Here is a 19,779-nt window from a genome sequence, read left to right as displayed (position 1 = left end):
GGTGCGACTGGTGGAGTGGTGGTGGGCCTAGCGGCGCCTGGCGAGGGAGACGTGGCGCCCTCGGACCGGCCGGCCGAGCGCGCGCGTGAGAAGCCGGGCGGGGAGCCCGACATGAGCGGAGAGGCGAGCCCTGGCAGCGATCCTGCGGCTGATTCGCCAGCGACAGATTCGCCTGTCCCATCTGGCGCAGGCACCTGGGAGGATCCTGAAGCAGATCCACCGGGGGAATGCATGCACATGAAATATCGCCCTGTAGCTTGATTTTGTACACCATTTTCAGCACTGTTTGCACCATTGTGATCTGTAGTAACCTCTGAAATAGAATACTCAGGTAAACCATTAGGAGAGTTAGGCAAATCTTGATCATCACAATTATTTACTTCCCCACTACCACTATTTGTGAGATAAGGGGCTAAAAGAAGGATCTCTTTGCGAAGGAGAGCGCCGGCATTTGGATGAAGTTTAGCAAAAAGGAAACTGTGTTTCGTCAAAGACAACGTCGCGAGAAATATAGACACGACCAGTTGAGACATCTAGACACTTGACTCCCTTGTGTTGGGCACTATAACCCTGAAAAACACATTGTTTGGAACGAAACATGAGTTTTCTATTGTTATATGGACGAAGATTGGGCCAACATGCACAACCAAAAATACGAAGAGGAGCATAATCTGGTTTAGTGTGGAAAAGACGCTCAGTGGGCGTTTCATTCTTAATAACTCGGCTGGGTAGGATGTTAATAAGATGAACAGCAGTGAGATAGGCCTCGTCCCAAACCTTGAGGGGCATGGAAGCAGCCGCAAGTAGGGAGAGTCCTACTTCGATGATGTGTCTATGTTTCCGCTCTGCGAACCATTTTGCTGGTGTGCGTGGGGGCATGATACATGGTGAGAAATGCCTAACTTCTGAAAGAAAGAATTTAGCTTTTCGTATTGGCCGCCCCAGTCAGACTGGACAGCGATGATCTTCCTATCAAACTTCCTTTCTACAAGAGCTTGGAAATTGAGGAAGACTTGAAACATATCAGACCTTTTCTTAAGAAGATAGATCCATGTATACTTGCTATAATCATCAATAAAGCTAACATAGTATGCATGTTTCCCAACAGAGAGAGGAGCATGACCCCATACATCTGAAAATATGAGTTGTAATGGCTTAACAGAAATGCTAGTGGAAACAGGATATGGCAACTAATGGCTTTTTGCTCTTTCGCAAGAGTCACAAATAGTTTCAGAATTATGCTCCCAACAACCAGGAGTTTATTTTTACTAAGAATTTGTTTGACAATGGAAAAAGAAGGGTGGCCTAAACGGGCATGCCATCTCTCCAACGACAACTTGATGGCACTGCACACTTGCTTATTGAATCGGCTAACTTGAGGAATCAACGGGTACAGTCCATCCACGCATCTACCTCGATAGAGGATTTGCTTCGTGACCTGATCCTTGATCAAAAAGAAGAATTGGTGAAATTCTAAAAATACATGATTGTTAAGGGCAATGCGATGAATGGATAGGAGATTTTTTGATGAAGTGGGACAATGCAAAATATTATTCAGGTGGATATCTCTATGTGGGGAACGAATAATCGAATGACCAATATTGCTTATCTCCATACCTGTACCATCAGCGTTGTGAACTTGCTCATGACCATGATATTTCTCATGCATGGTGACCTTCTCGAGCTCATAGGTGATGTGGTCGGAGGCACCAGAATCGGCATACAAATTGGTATCTACTCCATATGACTTGTTGGCTGCTGCAGCAACTTTCTTTTTCTATGAATTATCATCTGCATAGCGCCACTTGCATTGCTTTGCAATATGATTAGTTTTCTTGCAAATCTGACATTTTCCTTCATATTCATCATACCCTCTGAAGTTGTTCTTGTAGTTGTTCTGGCCTCCCCTGTTGTTGTTGTAGAAGGGGCGACCACCGTTGTTGAGTTGTGTTCTCCGCTGCCTCCGGAGTTGGAGTAGTGGCCACCATAGCCACCACCATGGTTGCCACCACCATCACCGTAGTGGCCGCCGCTACCACCACCGTGGGAGTTGGAGTAGTGGCCACCACCACCGCCGCCGTAGTGGGCGCCACCACCGCTGCCGTCATATCCACCGTGACGAGAACCACCGCCACCGCCACGGTAGCCTTTGGAAGGGCCACCCCGTCCGCGGGAAGCGACGTTGGCCGATGATTTGCAGGCTTGGCCGCCGGTGCCCTGGAACATCTCAACCCTCTGGTCGAAGGTAGATACCATGCCGAAGAGTTCTTCGACGGTGGTTGGCTCAGGACGCACATCCAAGGCGCTGATGATGGGCTGGTATTCCATGTCGAGCCCGGATATGATGTGAGACACGAGTTCGTCCTCATCTATGGGTTTCCCGGCCGCTGCAATCTCATCAGCAAGACCTCGCATATAGCCGAAGTATGCAGCAGCAGACTGGGTTCCCTTCTGAGCAGTGGTGAGGGAGATGCGGATGTGGTGGCAGCGGGAGCAGGATTGGGCAGAGAACATGTTGGCGAGGGCGGACCAGATGGCATGGGAGGTTTCAAGGGATGCTACTTGAACTAGGACTTCTTTTGAGAGATTGCGGAGAAGATAGGCAACGATCTGTTGATCTTGGATAAGCCAAGGCGCATAAGCAGGGTTCACAGCCACCTGATCTTTGTCCTCGGCATTCTTGCTGGTGATGGTTTTGGGTGGTGCTTCTAGGGTTTTGTCAACGTACCCGAAAAGGCCCGCCCCCATGATCTAGGAACGAGCTTGAGCACGCCAGAGAACATAATTGGAACGGGTGAGGGGTTCGGAGACGTTGTTATTGAGGCCGGTGGAGACAACCAAGGTGGACGTCGACATTGTCGAGTTTGGAGGTGGAAGAAGGGTGGACGGGAGGGATACCTAGACGAAGGGGGAGAGGGTGGCTCTGTATACCATGTGGAACAATGTATCGAAGCGTCTCAACCTCCAAACAGGAGGCCCGCAGGGTATATATATTGATTGGTTGGGGCGCACCTCCCAATAGCGCATACATATCGTAACAGAGGGGGATACAATCGAGAGATTACAGGAGAAGAGATAGAAAGATAAATGAGTACATTGTTAAGATAAATCTATCTCTAACTACCTATGCATGCTACACAAGATAATGTTTAACAATAAGTACTTCCCTTGCTGGTTGAGATAGCAGATCATCATTCCATAAGAGCATGCACTTTGCTAATCTTGCTTGTGAAGTTCGAAATTGCCCACCTGACACACGTCCATCTGGGGTAGGCAAACCGAGATATTTCTCCTCGGAAATTTCCGAAGTAACATCCAAGACAGATCTGACATCATTCTGAACAGCAGTAGGACAAACATTACCAAAGAATATAGGGCATTTTGAAGGATTTATGAACTTTCCAGTGGCAAGTGCATATGAATGCAAAACTTCATGGACTCGAAGAGCCTGGTCATATTCAATCTTAAAAATAGCAATGTGCCAACATGGACATGAAAAGGATTACATTCTTGGCCAGTCTAGGACAACTGAGATATTCGTGGGTGAATCGAGATGCCAGACCACACATAGTCTTATCTGTCTAGACGTGAATCGAGATGCCAGACCACACATAGTCTCATCTGTCTAGACGACCAATTGAGCTAAATAATGTGCCCAGGGCCGGCCCTGAGGGGGGGCAGGGGGGCGGCCGCCCCGGGCCCCCACTGTGGAGGGGCCCCCAATTATGTATTGCATTAGGCCTATAATTTCATGGGTGAAGTAAAAAAAAGATCATTAGGGCTGGCCCATAGCCCAAGTAGTAGCAGCTCTCGTGATGCAGCGTGACTTACATCGCCGTAACTCACGCATCTACTCGCGGGATCCACCCAGAAACCCACGCATGCATCGCCATCATGTACGCAGCAGCCGCCGCCTTTGCTCCTCCTCCTCACGCCCAGATTATGACAGATGAACCAAAGCTTGCTCAAGGAGGAAGCCCAGATCTCAAGGGACGGAGCGACGGGTGCGCGCCGGAGATCAGCGGCGGACCGGAGCTGTTGTGTGTCGTCTGTAGAGGTGAGTATTGCCGGCCGGTCGACATCGTCAGTTCTTCAGTTTAATATTGATGTTCATGTGGTGGTCCTGGTATAGATCTCATCATCAAATAGATCAAGGGAAGAACCAGGTTCTGGATGCTGCTCATGGCGGTTGGTTATATATGAGCTGAGCAATGACGGCACAATCTGGTAATTATCTCTTAATTTAATCATTTGCACAACTCGCTAGGTGGGAGTAACTTTGCAATATCGCAGCACCACAGATTTGTTGTTTAAAAATATGAAGGTATTTAATTTTTGAATATAAGAAAGAATATTTTTCACATCAGCTGCATGGATTTTGCTCCTCTATTTAATTTCCCAGATATTCTAATTTGTACTAATAGTCTTGCCATAGTCATTCCAAGAACTAAAAATGTGAATCCAACTATGCATTTTGGATGCAAATTCTTTAGGACTATTCTAGAGTTTTTTGTCGTTCCGGTACCTAAAATAATATACTCCTACAGTTGTAGTTCAAGCATGACATAAACATGAGTTTGCATCACGTATCGTTTTCTACTTTCTTCATAGTCTATTATTTTGATGCTTTAGTTAAGGGCCCCCGGATTTTAGTTTCGCCCCGGGCCCCCAAAATCTCAGGACCGGCCCTGAATGTGCCACTATACCGACTATCTCTGATCATCTTGTGCTCTGGCTTGCACTTTTTGCATTGGACAGTTCACAACCATAATTGAGTCCACCTTGGTCTTCAAAGTCTACTATTTGTGCCAATGTCGAGTAGTCAGGAGGAAAATGAACTTGCAACATGTTCTAGACAAAAATATCTTTTTTCTAGAGAAAACTTTTCAATGTTTCCAAAGAATAAATAAATGCCAACATTGTTGATTAAAAATTGTTCTGCCAGCGCTAAAATAAATATTTTATCCATCTAGTTCGACAAAATTGCTCATGTATCCAAGTTAAAGATATATACATCTTGTTTTTGTAATCTACTCCCTCCGTCCCATAATATAAGAGCGTTTTTTACACTAGTGTAGTGTCAAAAACGCTCTTATATTATGGGACGGAGGGAGTAACAACTAATGCAGAGTTGCTCCTTTCCAAATTTTAAAAACTAGCATTTTTTTTGTTTAGAAAATGTTATGGAAACTAGAACCATCCAGAAATGATAAAAAAAAGAAGAGAAAGTCAACCTTATGTGCCGTGGTGTGGGCCGATTTTGTGCACGTAGAGCCAACATCCAAAGAATGGGTGTACAATGTCGCCTAAAATCCCTTCCTTTACTCAAATTTCCTCATTTAATTGATGTATATTGGTCTATATACGTGAACTATACATGGTATTTAAGATGTTTGCCAAAATAATGGGTGTACACTTGTACACCCAAATCCCAGTGTAACTCCGCCCATGGCGCCAACTGGCCGTGTTTGTTTGCCCATATTTGGTCAATGTTGCATATATATATTGTATTTGTTTGTATACCTTGTACTGCCAATAACAGAATATGCCATCATACAAAATACTACGACCAGAATATAACACTACCAGCCAAAACTACGCTTTACACCAGGCGCTTACGTACCACGAAAAGGACGCCTTCCAAATATCGCCTGCGGCACCGTGGATACGGAGACTCTCGGTGTCCGAGTGACAGGTGCGCTCACGCAACGGAAGCACAAGGCTGCAAGCAACAAACCTCCAACGAAAGCTACACCTCATTTCTCTACTCGCATTCGTACACCGTCGCGATCTCAACCACCGTCTCCACGGATTTGTTTACGCGATCTCTACGATCGCTGTCGAAACTGCCGGCCCCGGCCACCTCCGTCGCGGGCCGGCCATGGACAGCAGCCGCCACGACCACGCGCTCCCTTCCTTGTTCTCGCGGGTCAAACGGCATGCGTATATAAGATCCTGTCCATGGCCGCGGTCGATTGGAGGTTGCACCGTTCGTTTGTTAGAGCTCATAGCTATAGATAGTTCCTTGCACGGCGGCGAGAGGATTAGCTAGGACCGCGGCGAGAGGATGAGGATTTCGAGGCCGTACTCGGGGGTGTCCAGAAGCGGGGCGACGGCGAGGACGGGGCCGCACGCACTGCCGCTGGCGCGGATCAAGAAGATCATGAAGCGGTCGGCGGGGGACGGCAGCGGCGGCGACGGCGCCGGGGCCAGGATGATCTCGGGCGAGGCGCCCGTGGTGTTCTCCAGGGCGTGCGAGCTGTTCGTCGCCGAGCTGACGCAAGCCGCCTGGGCCGCCACGCTCGAGGGCCGGCGCCGGACCGTGCACGCCGAGGACGTCGCCGCCGCCGTCAGGGACACCGACCTCTTCGACTTCCTCGTCGACGTCGTCAAGCCCAGGCCAGGTGACGATAGCGTCGGTGACGGAGTCGGCCTCGCGCCGGCCGCCGGTGCCCACGGCGGCGCGCTCGACTAGAAACTTGTCGGTGCAATGCATGCATGCATGCGTGCGCGCTCGTCGTGGCTTGTGGAATCAAACTGTGCCGCCATTAATTGCACTAATTCCGTTCATGTTGCTTTTACCTGCTCTGCTGCTGCCAATACAAAGCCGAATGACGCAGCGGTGCAACTAGCACGATTTGATTAACTTGTACACACTGGTACTTGTATTTCTACATTTGTCGTTCCATTTCTACTGCTGTTAAGAAATATTTGAAGATCTTTTTTTAGCATCATATTTGAACTTATTTGTGTACAAGGATGTTTCTATACCTTTTATGCGAAAGGTTTTCGTTGATTACAAGCTATTGGAGAGCTTCATGACATTTTTCTATGATGTAACCAAATGAGTTTTCTGTGACAATTTGTGTGTAATGTCCAACCCATTACCAACGAAAAGGTAAAGCTATTCTGTCCTTGCCTCTCTAGGATATGCAAGTCAAACAGGCTGCGACATCAACTAAATAAATAGGCTGCAATATGACAAAAATACTAGAATGAGTGCACCCATTTTTCCAAAACATATATTTGTAAAATTTGAATAATCCCGGAAAAACTCACACACACAAGAAGCAATGGAACAAATACACGACTTTGGGGGCTAAGGTATCACGAAACCACAACTCTAGGAGATTTTAACAAGAACCGCAACTCTAAGACTAACCGGTAACAAAAACCCAAAATCTCCAGTTGAACACAAATCTGACGACCAAGCCCCACCAGTCATAGACACAAAGTAGTGAAGAGTTGATTTTTAGCCTGAGCTCACATTAGAGTCGGCTTGAGCTAAGTCGACTAGACATGAGCCGTACCGAGCCGAACTCAAAATGGACTTGCATAGATGTTTTATTAATCGGCTGAAGATTTTCCAAATTGATCATTTAAGATGTTTTGAATTACTTTATATTTTAAAGTTTCTGGAAATCTTTGAATTTTTGAAGAAAAATTGGCTAAATCTTACATTTTTTCAAATTTAAACTGGCTGAAAATTTCCCGTATTCATCATTCAATATGTTTAGAATTACGAGAACTATTTCAGTTTTTCCCAAAAAAGGAATTTTGGCCACATATATAGAAAAATTATGCAAACTTTGAATTTTTAGCCCATTTTATGATTTTAAGATTTCTTCATGCTTTAATTTTATACTCCATCCGTTCCTAGATATAGGATGTATAGTTTTTGGCACGGAAATTAAAGAACGCACGTGGAGGGAAAATTTCACAAGTTTTGAGTGAGATTAGACACGACTAATTGACATGAGAAAATAGAGGAGCTTACATGATACAAGGAAATGTAATCAAATCCCTAAAAAAAATATCCAAACGAGTGGTGCAACGCAATACAGCTTATATTTCGGACTTTTTCTCAAAAATCTATACACCTTATATCAAGGAACGGAGGGAGTATAAGTTAGCTGACGTTGGCTCTGCTAAAGCCGGCCTCTTTTTCGTAAAATAATATGAGCCAAAATGAGAATCATTTTGATTGAAGATATAACATTCTCCTATAAAATGAATACGCGAGTTAACATATGTTTAGTAGAAGTCGGCTACTCCATCCATCTAATAATGTAAAACGTTAATACATCCAATATGTGACCCAATATACTTACACATTGGATGTAATAACGTCTTGCATGGGCAAAGGGGGTATTATACTATTATTATCCACAATAAATAAATAAACTATGATTTGGAGAATATATATTTCTTTAACATTGAATCTTTGATGGAAACGTTTTCACCTTCTTGGAAATTTATAGACCTTTTTCATGATGTAACCAAACAAGCTTTGATCCATGACATGTCATGGCTCCACAATATGAGTCAGTTCATACCCTGCAAAAAAAATTCAGTCAGTTCAGAATACGCTTGTCAAATGTATTCTCATGGTTTTCAGAAAATATCAACATTTGCGAAAACATATAATGCGGGTCAGTATATCTTCTTAGAATGGCACAAAAAAATACAGATTTTTGTGGAAATTGAAATTTTAAATGACATCCTCAAATGCCATGTCAAATTGTCAAATGTGCCTAACAGACTACACTATCACTCTGAGAAAAACACATTTTATTTTATATCCCTAATAAGAAACACTAGTACACCAAAGATCTTGGCGTCGGCGGCAATGAGCCTCCTGGAAGCCCGCCTCCCGGCCGTCGCCAAGAACTGCACCCGCCGGCAGCTCGACCAGATCCATGGCCTCCTCCTCACCTCCTCCCTCCACCGTCTCCCGGGCCTGCCCGCCCTCCTCGTCCGCCGCGCCACCGACGTCGGCGACATGGCCCACGCCGACCTGCTCTTCTCCTCGTTCCTCCGGTCGGGGGCGCCGCACGACGCCGCTCTTTACAACGCCATGATCCGCGGGTGCTCGTACCACGGCCCCCACGAGCGCGCGCTGGAGCTGTTCGACGAGATGCCGCGCCGGGGCCTGGTGGCCGACGGATTCACCTACCCGTACGTCCTGGACGCGTGCGCGCGGCTCCGGGCGCGGCCGCGCGGCGAGGGCGTCCACGGCCGGGTCCTGAAGGAGGGGCTCGACCACGTGCCGGCCGTCGGGAGCTCGCTGCTCGCGTTCTACGTCTCCGGCGGCGGCGGCTCGCTGGGCGACGCGCGGAGGCTGTTCGACGGATTGCGCGTCAGGTCCGTGGGCCTGTCGAACCACATGATGGCGGAGTACGCCAAGGCCGGGGACGCCGGCTCCGCGCGGGAGCTCTTCGACGCGATGCCGGCCAGGGACGCCGTGTCGTGGAACTCGATGCTCGCCGTGCACGTCAGGTCGGGCGACGTCGCGGCGGCGAAGGAGCTCTTCGCGGAGATGCCGGAGAGGGACGTCGTGTCGTGGACGACGATGCTGAGGGCGCTGTCCGTGGCGGGCGACTTCGCCGGCATGAGGAGCCTGTTCGGCCAGATGCCGGAGAGGAACCTGGTGTCCTGGAACTGCGTGCTCTCGAGCTACACCCGGCACGGCAGGTTCTCGCAGGCCCTCCGCCTCTTCCCATGGATGCTGCTCGAAGGCCACACGCCCAACAGCTTCACCGTCGTGTCGCTCCTCTCGGCCTGCGAGCACCTCCGGAAGCTCCGGATGGGCCGGTGGGTGCACGCCAACCTGGTGACGCCGGCGCTGCAGGCCCACGCCGCCGTCGGGACGGCGCTGGTGGAGATGTACGCCATGTGCGGCGACGTAGCCCGTGCGCTCGTCATCTTCACCAAGATGCGCAGCAAGGACGTGTTCGCCTGGAACGTGATGATCAGGGGCCTGGCGGTGCACGGGCGGGCCGGCGACGCGCTCAGGCTGTTCGACCTCATGAAGCGGCAGGGCTTCCGGCCCGACCGCTTCACCTTCATGGGCGTGCTGCTGGCGTGCAGCCACGGGGGGCTCGTCGACGAAGGGCGCCGGGCGTTCGACGCGATGCAGAGGGAGCACGGCGTCCGCCCCTCGCCGGAGCACTACGGCTGCCTGGTCGACCTGCTCTGCCGCGGCGGCGATGTCGACGGGGCGGTGGGAGTGGTGCGCGCGATGCCTTGCCGGCCGGACCAGGGGGTCTGGAGGGCGCTGCTCGGCGGGTGCGGCGTTCGGGCCGGCCTCGGGTCGGCCGAGGTCGCGGCGACGGCGACGGTTGGCTGGTCGGAGGATGGCGAGCGTGCGCCGTTGAGCGATCTCTTCAAGATAAGCAAGTAGATATGCGAACGTAATTCAGACGCCGCTGACTGACTTATCCGGGCTCGCGTGTTACCATGGCTGTCGACGAGGCGCCACCGCGGTAAAGAACCCCACCATTGCCTACCGGGTCGCCTCTATCTGCGCCATGATCGACGAGCACGACGCCACCAAGACGCCCATTAGCGCTAGACGATGCCCATGGAAGTTGGAAGAGGTGGAAAAGGAGACAAATCCTCTAAATTAGCCATGTCGCTCCCACCAACCATGCTCTGCAGATTATTATGGGCTATGTCAGTTTTCATGATGTAGCATAGATTAATGAAAATAAATCTGTTGATTGGGTGTTATGGACAAGAGGCTTTTCAGGTATGCTCGGTTCAATTGACTGCACACGTTGACAAATGGAAGAACTGTCCCAAAGGTTTATGCCGGATGTACCAACATCACACCACAGAGGACACCATCATACTCGAAGCAGTGGCCAACATGGTGTACTACCTTGTCACTGATATCTATCCTCAGTGACGGCGTTTGTGAAGACCATATCTGATCCCCATGGCAACAAACAAAGCCACTTTACAACAATACTATAAGTAACTAGGAAGGATGTGAAGTGGGCATTCCGAGTGCTCCAAACTCATTGGGGAATTGTCCGTTGAGTTGCAGTGATGTGGGAATCGAAGATTTTGTGGCAACCAATGACATGTGTCATTTTGCACAATGTAATTGTCGATGATGCGGATGAAGGGGCAGCCCGAACCCAAGATTTTTTAGAAGTCTGGAGACCAGTTCACATCCCAGAACAAGATGTAGATCAGATTCAAAATTTCTGCAAATGCATGAGAATCTTCAAGATCAACAGATGCATGTGTAACTACCCAATAATCTTGTGAGCATATATGGACCCACAATGAAAATCAAAGAGCTTAATGTTTGAATTATGCCATCAAAATAAATTTTATGTTTAAACCATGTACATGTGATATTCATGTGTATGGTAGATATAGTGTATGACAGATATGCATGGATTTGAGGATTTTGACATGAGGAGTCTGGCTGTTCAGCAGGACATATGAGTAGCCGTCCGACAGGTCACGCCCGCAGACACTTAGAGGGCGGTTTTGCCAAGCCCGGCTATAGATGCTCCAGGGCCGGATTAGCACAAAGTTGCCGGCTGGTGTCACTCGATCTCTGTGATCTGGCGTTGTGGCATGTGAGATCAAAAGGAGGAAAATAAAAGTATATAGTGATAATACAGACATAGACAAGCCAGCAACTGTAAAATGCATAGCGTCAGTGACGAAGAACCGATGCACCGTAGTTACTACTACAGGAGACCATAGCAATCATACAGACATACGTACATTGCTACATACGTACGTACGTACACACACATGAACAGATTAGCGCGCCGGAGCAACAACCGATTACCATCCAAATAATAATACACCACGTATCTAACCAGCCTGAGCTTCATTAACAGCACGCATCGCCAAATAAAAGGCAGTCGGAATGAGCATCTAGTTTATGAAAATTGGCGACTAAATAAGGAGTCATGCTAAGTTGATCAGCATCTAGTTTGGTGCTTCGCCCAAGATCGATCTCAATACATCTTACTGGACTAATCTTCACATCTCATCACCACCCTTGATTACGAGCTCACCATGTTGAACTGGAACCTGGACAGCTGCTGCGGGATGGTGGAAATCACTGGCCCATACCGCTGCATCCACATAGAGAACAAAATTCAGACTATTTCATAGGAAGCATCATGCAATAACAAAATTTAAACTGCACATGGAAATATGCAAAGCACTGTAAAAAAAGGAGACTCCGCACGGTCGTATGAACCTACTAAAAACTGCAGGTTTCAAGGATCCTATTCGTATCACCTATCTAAAGAGTAAAGATCCATATGGACATGTAACAACTAAGCCACTATTGACGGCACCAAAAAGGACTTTTATTGCAGGTTTTTAACTAGACAGGACAGGGTACTTTCTCAGTCAAATATAGATGGAAAGTAGAACAAAAATAGTGAAGCAAAACAAATTGCTTGTAGTGATATACATCTTTGTGAAGAAAAAAGTATTATCACTGGGGCCCTTTTTTAGTGTGTGCTTGGTTGGAGGTATGTAATGGAATGGTTCCAGATATTCGTACCATCCTGGTGTTTGGTTGTGAGCACTCAGCAAATCAGAATGAAAATAAGATGGTCCCTCAAACAGGAATGTTCGCCCAGATTCACAAAATGTTGGTAACGCAAAGTCGGTCTAAACGACCAATCCCTTGCTGCATTCGTTCCTCACGTGGTCTCTATCTCACACTGTAAACAAAAAAGAAAACCCTATCTCTTGTCCATCTCTGTGGCGGCACACACATCTTGGTGGTTGTAAATGGGAGGCAAGATAGCAATCCTCGCTGGGTGGTATAGAAGCAGTGGGACAGCACTCCTTTTGGAGTGCTGGGCAGCTGCTGGGTTGGAGCTGCTGTGGGCAAGATGCTGGGCGTAGCAGCTGATGGGACTCGGCATCTGCTAGGAGCCTAGGAAGTGACCAGAACCGTGAGCAGAGGAAGGAGCGGAGGTGGGCTTCCGAAGAGCAAGGGAATAGCATGGAAATGGCGAGACAAATGAAGCTCAAGGTATGCATGCAAAAACAAAATCCTAGCTAGTTAATTGTTCAGGTATCTGTTGGATTTGGAGGCACATTCCAGAGTTAATTGTTGTTACATTGCTCACCTCTGTGAGATTATATTTTACAGTTCTATATGTTGAAAACAGTAGATTATTCAAACGTGCATGTACATTACAATTATTTCTTTAATTTGTCTAACTAGTTGGTTTGGGTGACTAGGTATGTCATGAAGAACTTTGGATGACTAGCTTTTGTGAAGCCTTACTTATGGACTTCGTATGGTTGCATGGACTATTGTATAGAACGGTTATTGGTACAGCATAAATCGGTGATTCATACTTTTAAAATTCGTCACAAAGTGTGTTATGTCTGATGTCTATATTTGTCATGCGTGTGCATGCTTATTATTAATTGTTTGTGCTGAAAATACAAATGAAATGCTGCTGAAAATTCAAAGGAGCTATTGGTGAAATTTACACGTATGCAAGAGGCAACATTACCCTTCATATCAAGAAGGGACTCAAACTATATTCATTCCATGCATCCCTCCAACAAACCACAGAATGGAATCATCCCATTCAATAATGACATTCCCTCAACCAAACAAAATCTGGAATGATCATATTTTTCGTTCCAAACACCTAGAATTAACCATTCCATCCTACTTGGTTCCCAACCAAACACAACCTGAAGGCATATATTTGAGGGATGGGTACAGTGCTTCCAAACAGCATTAAAAGTTAAGTTTCACCATAAGAGGAGTGCTGCTTACCTGAACATTGTCATATAGTTCAAACAGTGGAACAGCAAGTAGCTTCAAGTTCCTTGGAACAGCGAAATACTCCCTTTCAGTTAGGTGAACAATGAAAAGCTTCTTGCACTCCTGTTAATCAAATTGGTCATTTCCATTCCTGAATCCCAAATCCTAATAATAGATGGTTACAAGATAAACTCAAGAGTGTACCTTGGGCTTTGTTATATGTGGAGGGCAGTAAGGATACATCACGGTTTCAAAGTTTGGCCTCCACCATTCAGCAACACACTCACCAACCTGAAAATAACAAGCATATTAGAACTTTATCTCAATGGATACAGTTTACAGATCTATCATTTACATGCATCTCACCACAACAAAGTCAGCATGGTAATTAACAAAACTGGAGCCTAAAGTTACGGTAAGCAGAAGCTAGGACAGGAAAGTTCTCCCTGATTCCACATACTTCATATTTTGGTAAATACATCAAAACCATTACAGAGACATTCACTCAAAAGTCAGAACCTTGTTGTACAAACATCATGGTTTTTGAGTCGCTGTATAGTCGCCGACTAATCGCCAAGTCGTTTTCCAAAAATCAGGGCGACTCGCGACTATACAGCGACTTATGGCGACTATACAGCGACTTTCGTCGACTATACGCTGAGCCGCAGGGCTCGCGGCGACTCGCCAAGTCGCGACTCAAAAACCTTGACAAACATGTCAACGCAAAGAAGATAACATGCACCAGTATGACAGTATGCAGTTAACACTGGAAACTGTGTTAACGATTTTCTGTAATTAACACACACGGTCATGTTCCAATTTAGGTGCAGCCGCAATACAGCCCATAATTGCATGACTGAAACTATAACAACCATGTTATGTGAACAGGTTATGGGGCGCTGAAATGGAAGTTCAGTTTTTCTTTCTTTCTAGATGCAGATAACCTTCTGTACTACTGGGTTAACTATGATCCAGCAAGGTACAAAGTGACCAGATACAAGTTGAAGGCCCCCCAAAAAAAAGTAATGAGATATGGTCATTCACCATTAACAAAAATAAAACTGAATTCCTCTTGGTTCATTACCTGCCAGTTAGGTGGAAAGGAAGGTGAGTTAACTGCAAGCTTGCTGCACAGCTTCCTTTTCAGGCCCTCAATTTCTGCAGGATTCCAGTCACATGAGTGAACAGCCAAAGACTCATGATGGTACCAAATAAGAGAGATATGATAGAAAAGTTGAGCAACCAAAAACTCACCACTTTCTCCAGGCTTCAACCGTCCACCAGGAAGTTTGCAAAATGTGTTTCCAATTTGCAACAACAGTATGTGGGGGTGGTTGTGCTCTTGCACCTATATAAGACAATCCAAGTGAATATTTCAATTTATTTGACAAATTACTACAGCCATAGCCCACTGTAACTGCAGGAATTTTGCTGACAACTGGATGTTTCAGGCACAAGAATGTAAATAACAGTAACTATGAGACGGATGAATACAAACATACCAATAGGATTGCTTCAACACTTGTTCGCATTCCTTCTTTCATGTAGCTGTCATTTGCACAAGTAATTAGTAGGTTAACTGATGATCCATTTGACAGAATAAGGTTACACAACATACTTAGCAGAGTAGCCAAGTGTTCAGGGAGTACTTAGGAGACAACATACAATGTACATAAATCTAGCAACCGGTTGAAGAAACAGCAAAAAAATCTATATGGGCTCCCTTTATGAATTATGATAGATATTAGCTTGACATTCCAGGCTAGTACTCCAGCAAATTATCATGTACAACTATTCGCTACATAATGCTCCATAATAGTTACCAGTTACTTCCTTACAAGAAAGGGATCTGCCAAGCACTATGCTCAAAAGCTAGAGCTGCCAGTAAGATCTATTGATTGTTATTGTAGTTCCCTTGCAACACACATCCAGTACAGGCACTACACAGAGGCACAAAGCACCTGAAGCGAAGGTATTACTTGAATAGATTGCTCGGCATTACTTAAAGTCAACACCTTAAGTTTAAAGCCGTTCCACTAACGAAATTTCACGTGTTGACATACAGATGCAAAAAACAGTAGATTCATGGACAGTCATAAAGCAACTTCGACAGTACCTAAATAAGGGCCAAAATAAGGCGTTCTCAGATTTTGACTAAAATATGCAAGGAAGTGGTACTGACGAGGGAGGCCTTCGACCCAACGAAAAAAACGCAAATGATGTGAGCTCTAGGGTTTAGGGTTTCCGGGAGAACAAGAAAGAGGGCCAGGGGCATGTGACATGTCTGGATCAAGGAGGCGGGGGAGGGGAACGGAGGGGAGGCGCTCTTACTTGACTTTCATGCGAGCAAGGCGGTCGGCGACGGAGGTGTCCTTCTCCATCTTGGCCTCCTTGGTGCCGAACGTGTAGTTGGCGAGCGGGTACACGTTCACCACCGGCGAGGACGGAGCGCCCACCATCTCTTCCTCCGCTTTTGCTTCGCCGGGCGCTGGCTCTTTCTTCCCGGGATCCGGTGGTTGCCGGCGGTGGCGGCGGGGGAGGAGAGGTGGTGCGGGCTTTTTATTTGGTGAGGTTCGGGGCCGTTCTTGGCAGTGGGGGTTTGTGGGGGTGGGTTGGGCGTCTCTCGAGTCTCGATCGCGGGCTCGCGGCTTTGACCAAGGCACATATGGGCCTTGTGACTTTTTTTCTTTTTCTTTGAAACTGGGTGGGCCTGTAATTTTGCAGCAAAGACCAAGAGTAGGAACCCCTCAAAAAAAAAACAAGAGTAAGGAAAAAAAAAAGATACTACTACTACCATGGGACACACTTTGCTAGCAATATACTTGTCTCACCCTAGAGTAAAAGAACATACTTGTCTCCTACCCAAAGCTCATATGCAACATGTCTTCTCCATGATCTGGCCCGTCTTCCCTTTCGACTTGTTGGCGTTGTCAAAGCACCACGACTCCCGGGTTTTTTTCCCTTCACGACGACTAGCGATTGCAAGGCGATCTAGGGCTTGACCGCCGCCGCCGCCGGCGACGACCGCCTGCCCAACCTCTGCCCTCGTGGGGGTCATGGGCCTCTCTTGACTGGGACTGCGAGCTTGATGTCCTGATGAGAGAAGAAGAGTAGGTTTCAGCCTGGTCGTTGTTTAGTGGTCTGCTACCTGGCGGCTTTGAAGTTCAGTCGCCTGCACAGTTTCTTGTCCCGGCGCATGTCTCGCCAAGCTGGTAGTCTGTCCCGGCACAACTCCTTTGCCCAGCTAGGTGTTGTGATTGGTTTTTGTCCCTCCCTATCGTCCTAATTACGGTAGGTTTTCTTGTGTTTGTTCGTCTACTGAATCGACTAGTTCCGGAGTTGATCGGACACTATGAAAATTCTAAGCTATAATTGCTACGGCCTTTCCGGGACGGCGGCGACCCGGGCTCTGCTGAATGTTCAGAAGAAAAGTGGTCCGGATGTGATGTTCCTATCCGAGACGCATGTTGATGAGTGGTCGGCGGAATGCCTGCGTCGTCGTGTGAAAATGGATTTGAAAGAGGTGGTGCGCAGTGACGGCCGAAGTGGAGGTCTGCTGCTACTATGGAAGAAAGAAGTGGATATCTCATTGTTGTACAAAGCAGATAACCTCATTGATGTGAATGTTGGCACTGGACAAGATAATGTCTGGCGTTTTACTGGGATGTATGGCGAACCGCGGTGGCAGGACAAACACTTAACATGGCAGCGATTGAGAGACCTGCATGCTATTGCTGATATGCCATGGTTGGTTATGGGCGATTTCAATGAGATTCTTTATCCTTTTGAGAAAGAAGGGGGCAATCCACGTCCTAGTCATTTTATGCAAGCATTTAGAGAAGCCCTGACTGATTGTAATTTGGATTGTGGATATGTTGGAGAAAAATTTACGTGGCACCGTGGACGTATCCAAGAAAGACTAGACCAAGCTCTGTCAAATAAGGAGTGGAACCAGAAATTTGGGAATGCGGTTCTGAAAAATATGGACTACAGCAAGTCAGATCACAGACCAATACTTATGAACACAGAACCAGAATCAATCGGCGAGCGGAGTGGGCCTACTGTGCTTAGATTTGAAGCAAAGTGGCTTAAGGAGGCCCACTTCAGACAGGTTGTTCAAGATGCTTGGGACCAGGCAGGAGCCCGCGGTTCAAACACAGACCTAGCGGGAAAACTAGCATTGGTGCATGATCAGCTGCATAAATGGGATCGGTCTGTGCTTCAGAATACAAAGAAAAGAATCTGTTCTGCCCAACGGGAGCTAGAAAGAGCAGCAAGTGGTCCTATGAGTGACGAAAATTGAACAAGGGAAAGAGAGTTAGCTCGAGAGATTGAGTGGTTGCCGGAACAGGAAGAAATCCACTATGCCCAATGAAGCAGACTGGATTGGTTGTGGTTCGGTGATAAAAACACTTCATATTTCCAGAATTTTGCGTTCGCTAGGCGCAAAAGAAATTTTATTAAAAGGATAAGAGGAGATCATGGTGTTTGGATGGAAGGGAGCACATCTCTGAACCCTCATGTGTCTCAATATTTTGCAGGACTATTTGCTACAGAGGTGGATGAGCCTAACCCTTTACTGTTAGATAAGGTAAAACCAAAGGTGTCCGAGGCTATGAATGAAAATCTGATGAGACCGTACACGCCCGAGGAGGTTAAAAAGGCGTTGTTTTCTATTGGAGATATGAAGGCATTGGGTTCAGATGGACTCCACGCATTTTTTTCAAAAAGTGCTAGAATATATTAGGGGACTCTTTGACAGAGGAAGTTCTGAATGCAATAAAGAACAAGGTGATCCCGGATGGATGGAATGATATAACGGTTGTTGAAAGTGCAATCTTGCTCTTAAGAATATTTTTTATGTTGATGACAAATTTACATATAGGGGACTAACCTTGTTTACTAAGTATATACACAGGTCATCAGTCCTCTGGTTTTGGATTGTGCAGCATGATCACATCATATAAGATATTACTCAAGCAATTAATCAATGAGGAAAGGAGCAAACAAAGACGAAGCATCATGCTCTGTTATATTTTTTGAGTAATAGGGATCCCGCACTATTAAGTGGGGATCCGAGGTGTAGGTTCAAGGCTTGCTCATATTTTACCTCTCAAGTAGTTTTTCACAAAAGACCAGAATCCCTAGCAAAACCCCTTAGCCAAAACCTACCTTTTTCTCTTCACTCTCTCCATAAGCTGTCTCCATAGCCGGATCATCCGGGCTCGGCCCCGGATCATCTAGGCTTGGCCCTGGATCATCCGGTGCTGGATCCGGATCGTCCGGACAATGCATCCAGGGAGAATTATTTGACACTGATTGTAGCCGGATCATCCGGACCTGCCCCGGATCATCCGGACCTTGTCCCGGATCGTCCGGATAATATCGCCTCTTCCATCACAAAAGCTTGGTGGATGTAGCCGGATCGTCCGGTCGTTCATCCGGATCATCCGGTCGTGTGATCAGATCATCCGGGCTGCCCTCCGGACAGCCCGGCCTCCATGCAGCTCTGCTGTTACCACTTTCATCCGTGTATTTAGCCGGAGCATCCGGACTTGTGACCGGATCATCCAGATGGTCCTCCAGATCATCCGGGCAAGTCCACCTCTGCCCAAAACGGCTGTATTCTGTTGTGGGTATATATAGCTCCTTACCTCTTCGAGATAAGGTTCAACACTCCACTCCAACACGCCCCAAGAACACCAGTGGTCCCTCTCTCTTGCTCATCCACGAAATCCTAGATCCCGGTTTGATTCTTGAGAGTTTGAAAGAGTTGTTCCAATCAAAAGAAAGATCTTCTCCCTCTCCTACTTGTGACCGAAGCAAATCGTGATTTGAGCAAGTCTTGAGCTTTTTCCCCTCGGATCTTATTACTCTTGGAGGTGGGAGACTCCTAGGCGGCAGGAGTCTTTTGGCGAGGAATCGAGCATTGTGATTACCCCCGGAAAGTTTGTAAGGGTTTGGAGACCACCCCAAGGTCTACCACTAGTGGTTGAGAAACGCCTTCGTGGTGTTTTCTCAAAGAGAAAATAGGGTGAGCCTTCGTGGCGTTGGTGTGCCTTCATGGTAACATCCACCCCTCTAAACGGTGACGTAGCTTCCCTCCAAGGAAGTGAACATCGGCATACATCCTCGTCTCTCGGAGTTGCGGTTATTCCTAACCCTAACTCTCTACTTGTGGTTACTTGTCTCTTAGCACTTACTTATATCATATTGTG

The 19,779-nt window shown here is 47.0% G+C and overlaps 2 protein-coding genes across 2 annotated transcripts; one reads left to right on the top strand and one right to left on the bottom strand.

Moving 5' to 3' along the window:
- The first annotated feature begins 5,147 nt into the window (after positions 1–5,147).
- Positions 5,148–6,722, top strand: LOC123173996 (nuclear transcription factor Y subunit C-3-like). The gene has a single exon (XM_044589979.1). It carries the CDS (start codon positions 6,068–6,070, stop codon positions 6,473–6,475), a length of 408 nt encoding a protein of 135 aa, XP_044445914.1. The 5' UTR covers positions 5,148–6,067; the 3' UTR covers positions 6,476–6,722.
- Positions 6,723–11,390: 4,668 nt separating this feature from the next.
- Positions 11,391–16,178, bottom strand: LOC123182757 (pre-mRNA cleavage factor Im 25 kDa subunit 2). Its single transcript, XM_044595416.1, has 7 exons — positions 15,893–16,178; positions 15,064–15,109; positions 14,816–14,909; positions 14,646–14,719; positions 13,766–13,852; positions 13,574–13,684; positions 11,391–11,888 (listed from the first exon to the last, which is right to left on the bottom strand). The coding sequence occupies exons 1-7, from the start codon at positions 16,018–16,020 to the stop codon at positions 11,817–11,819; spliced, it is 612 nt and encodes a 203-aa protein (XP_044451351.1). The 5' UTR covers positions 16,021–16,178; the 3' UTR covers positions 11,391–11,816.
- Positions 16,179–19,779: the final 3,601 nt, after the last annotated feature.

This window comes from Triticum aestivum, chromosome 1D (genome assembly GCF_018294505.1).
Source record: "Triticum aestivum cultivar Chinese Spring chromosome 1D, IWGSC CS RefSeq v2.1, whole genome shotgun sequence".
NCBI lineage: Eukaryota > Viridiplantae > Streptophyta > Magnoliopsida > Poales > Poaceae > Triticum > Triticum aestivum.
Note: the sequence above shows the minus strand (reverse complement) of the source record. Positions and strands in the feature narration are given on the sequence as shown.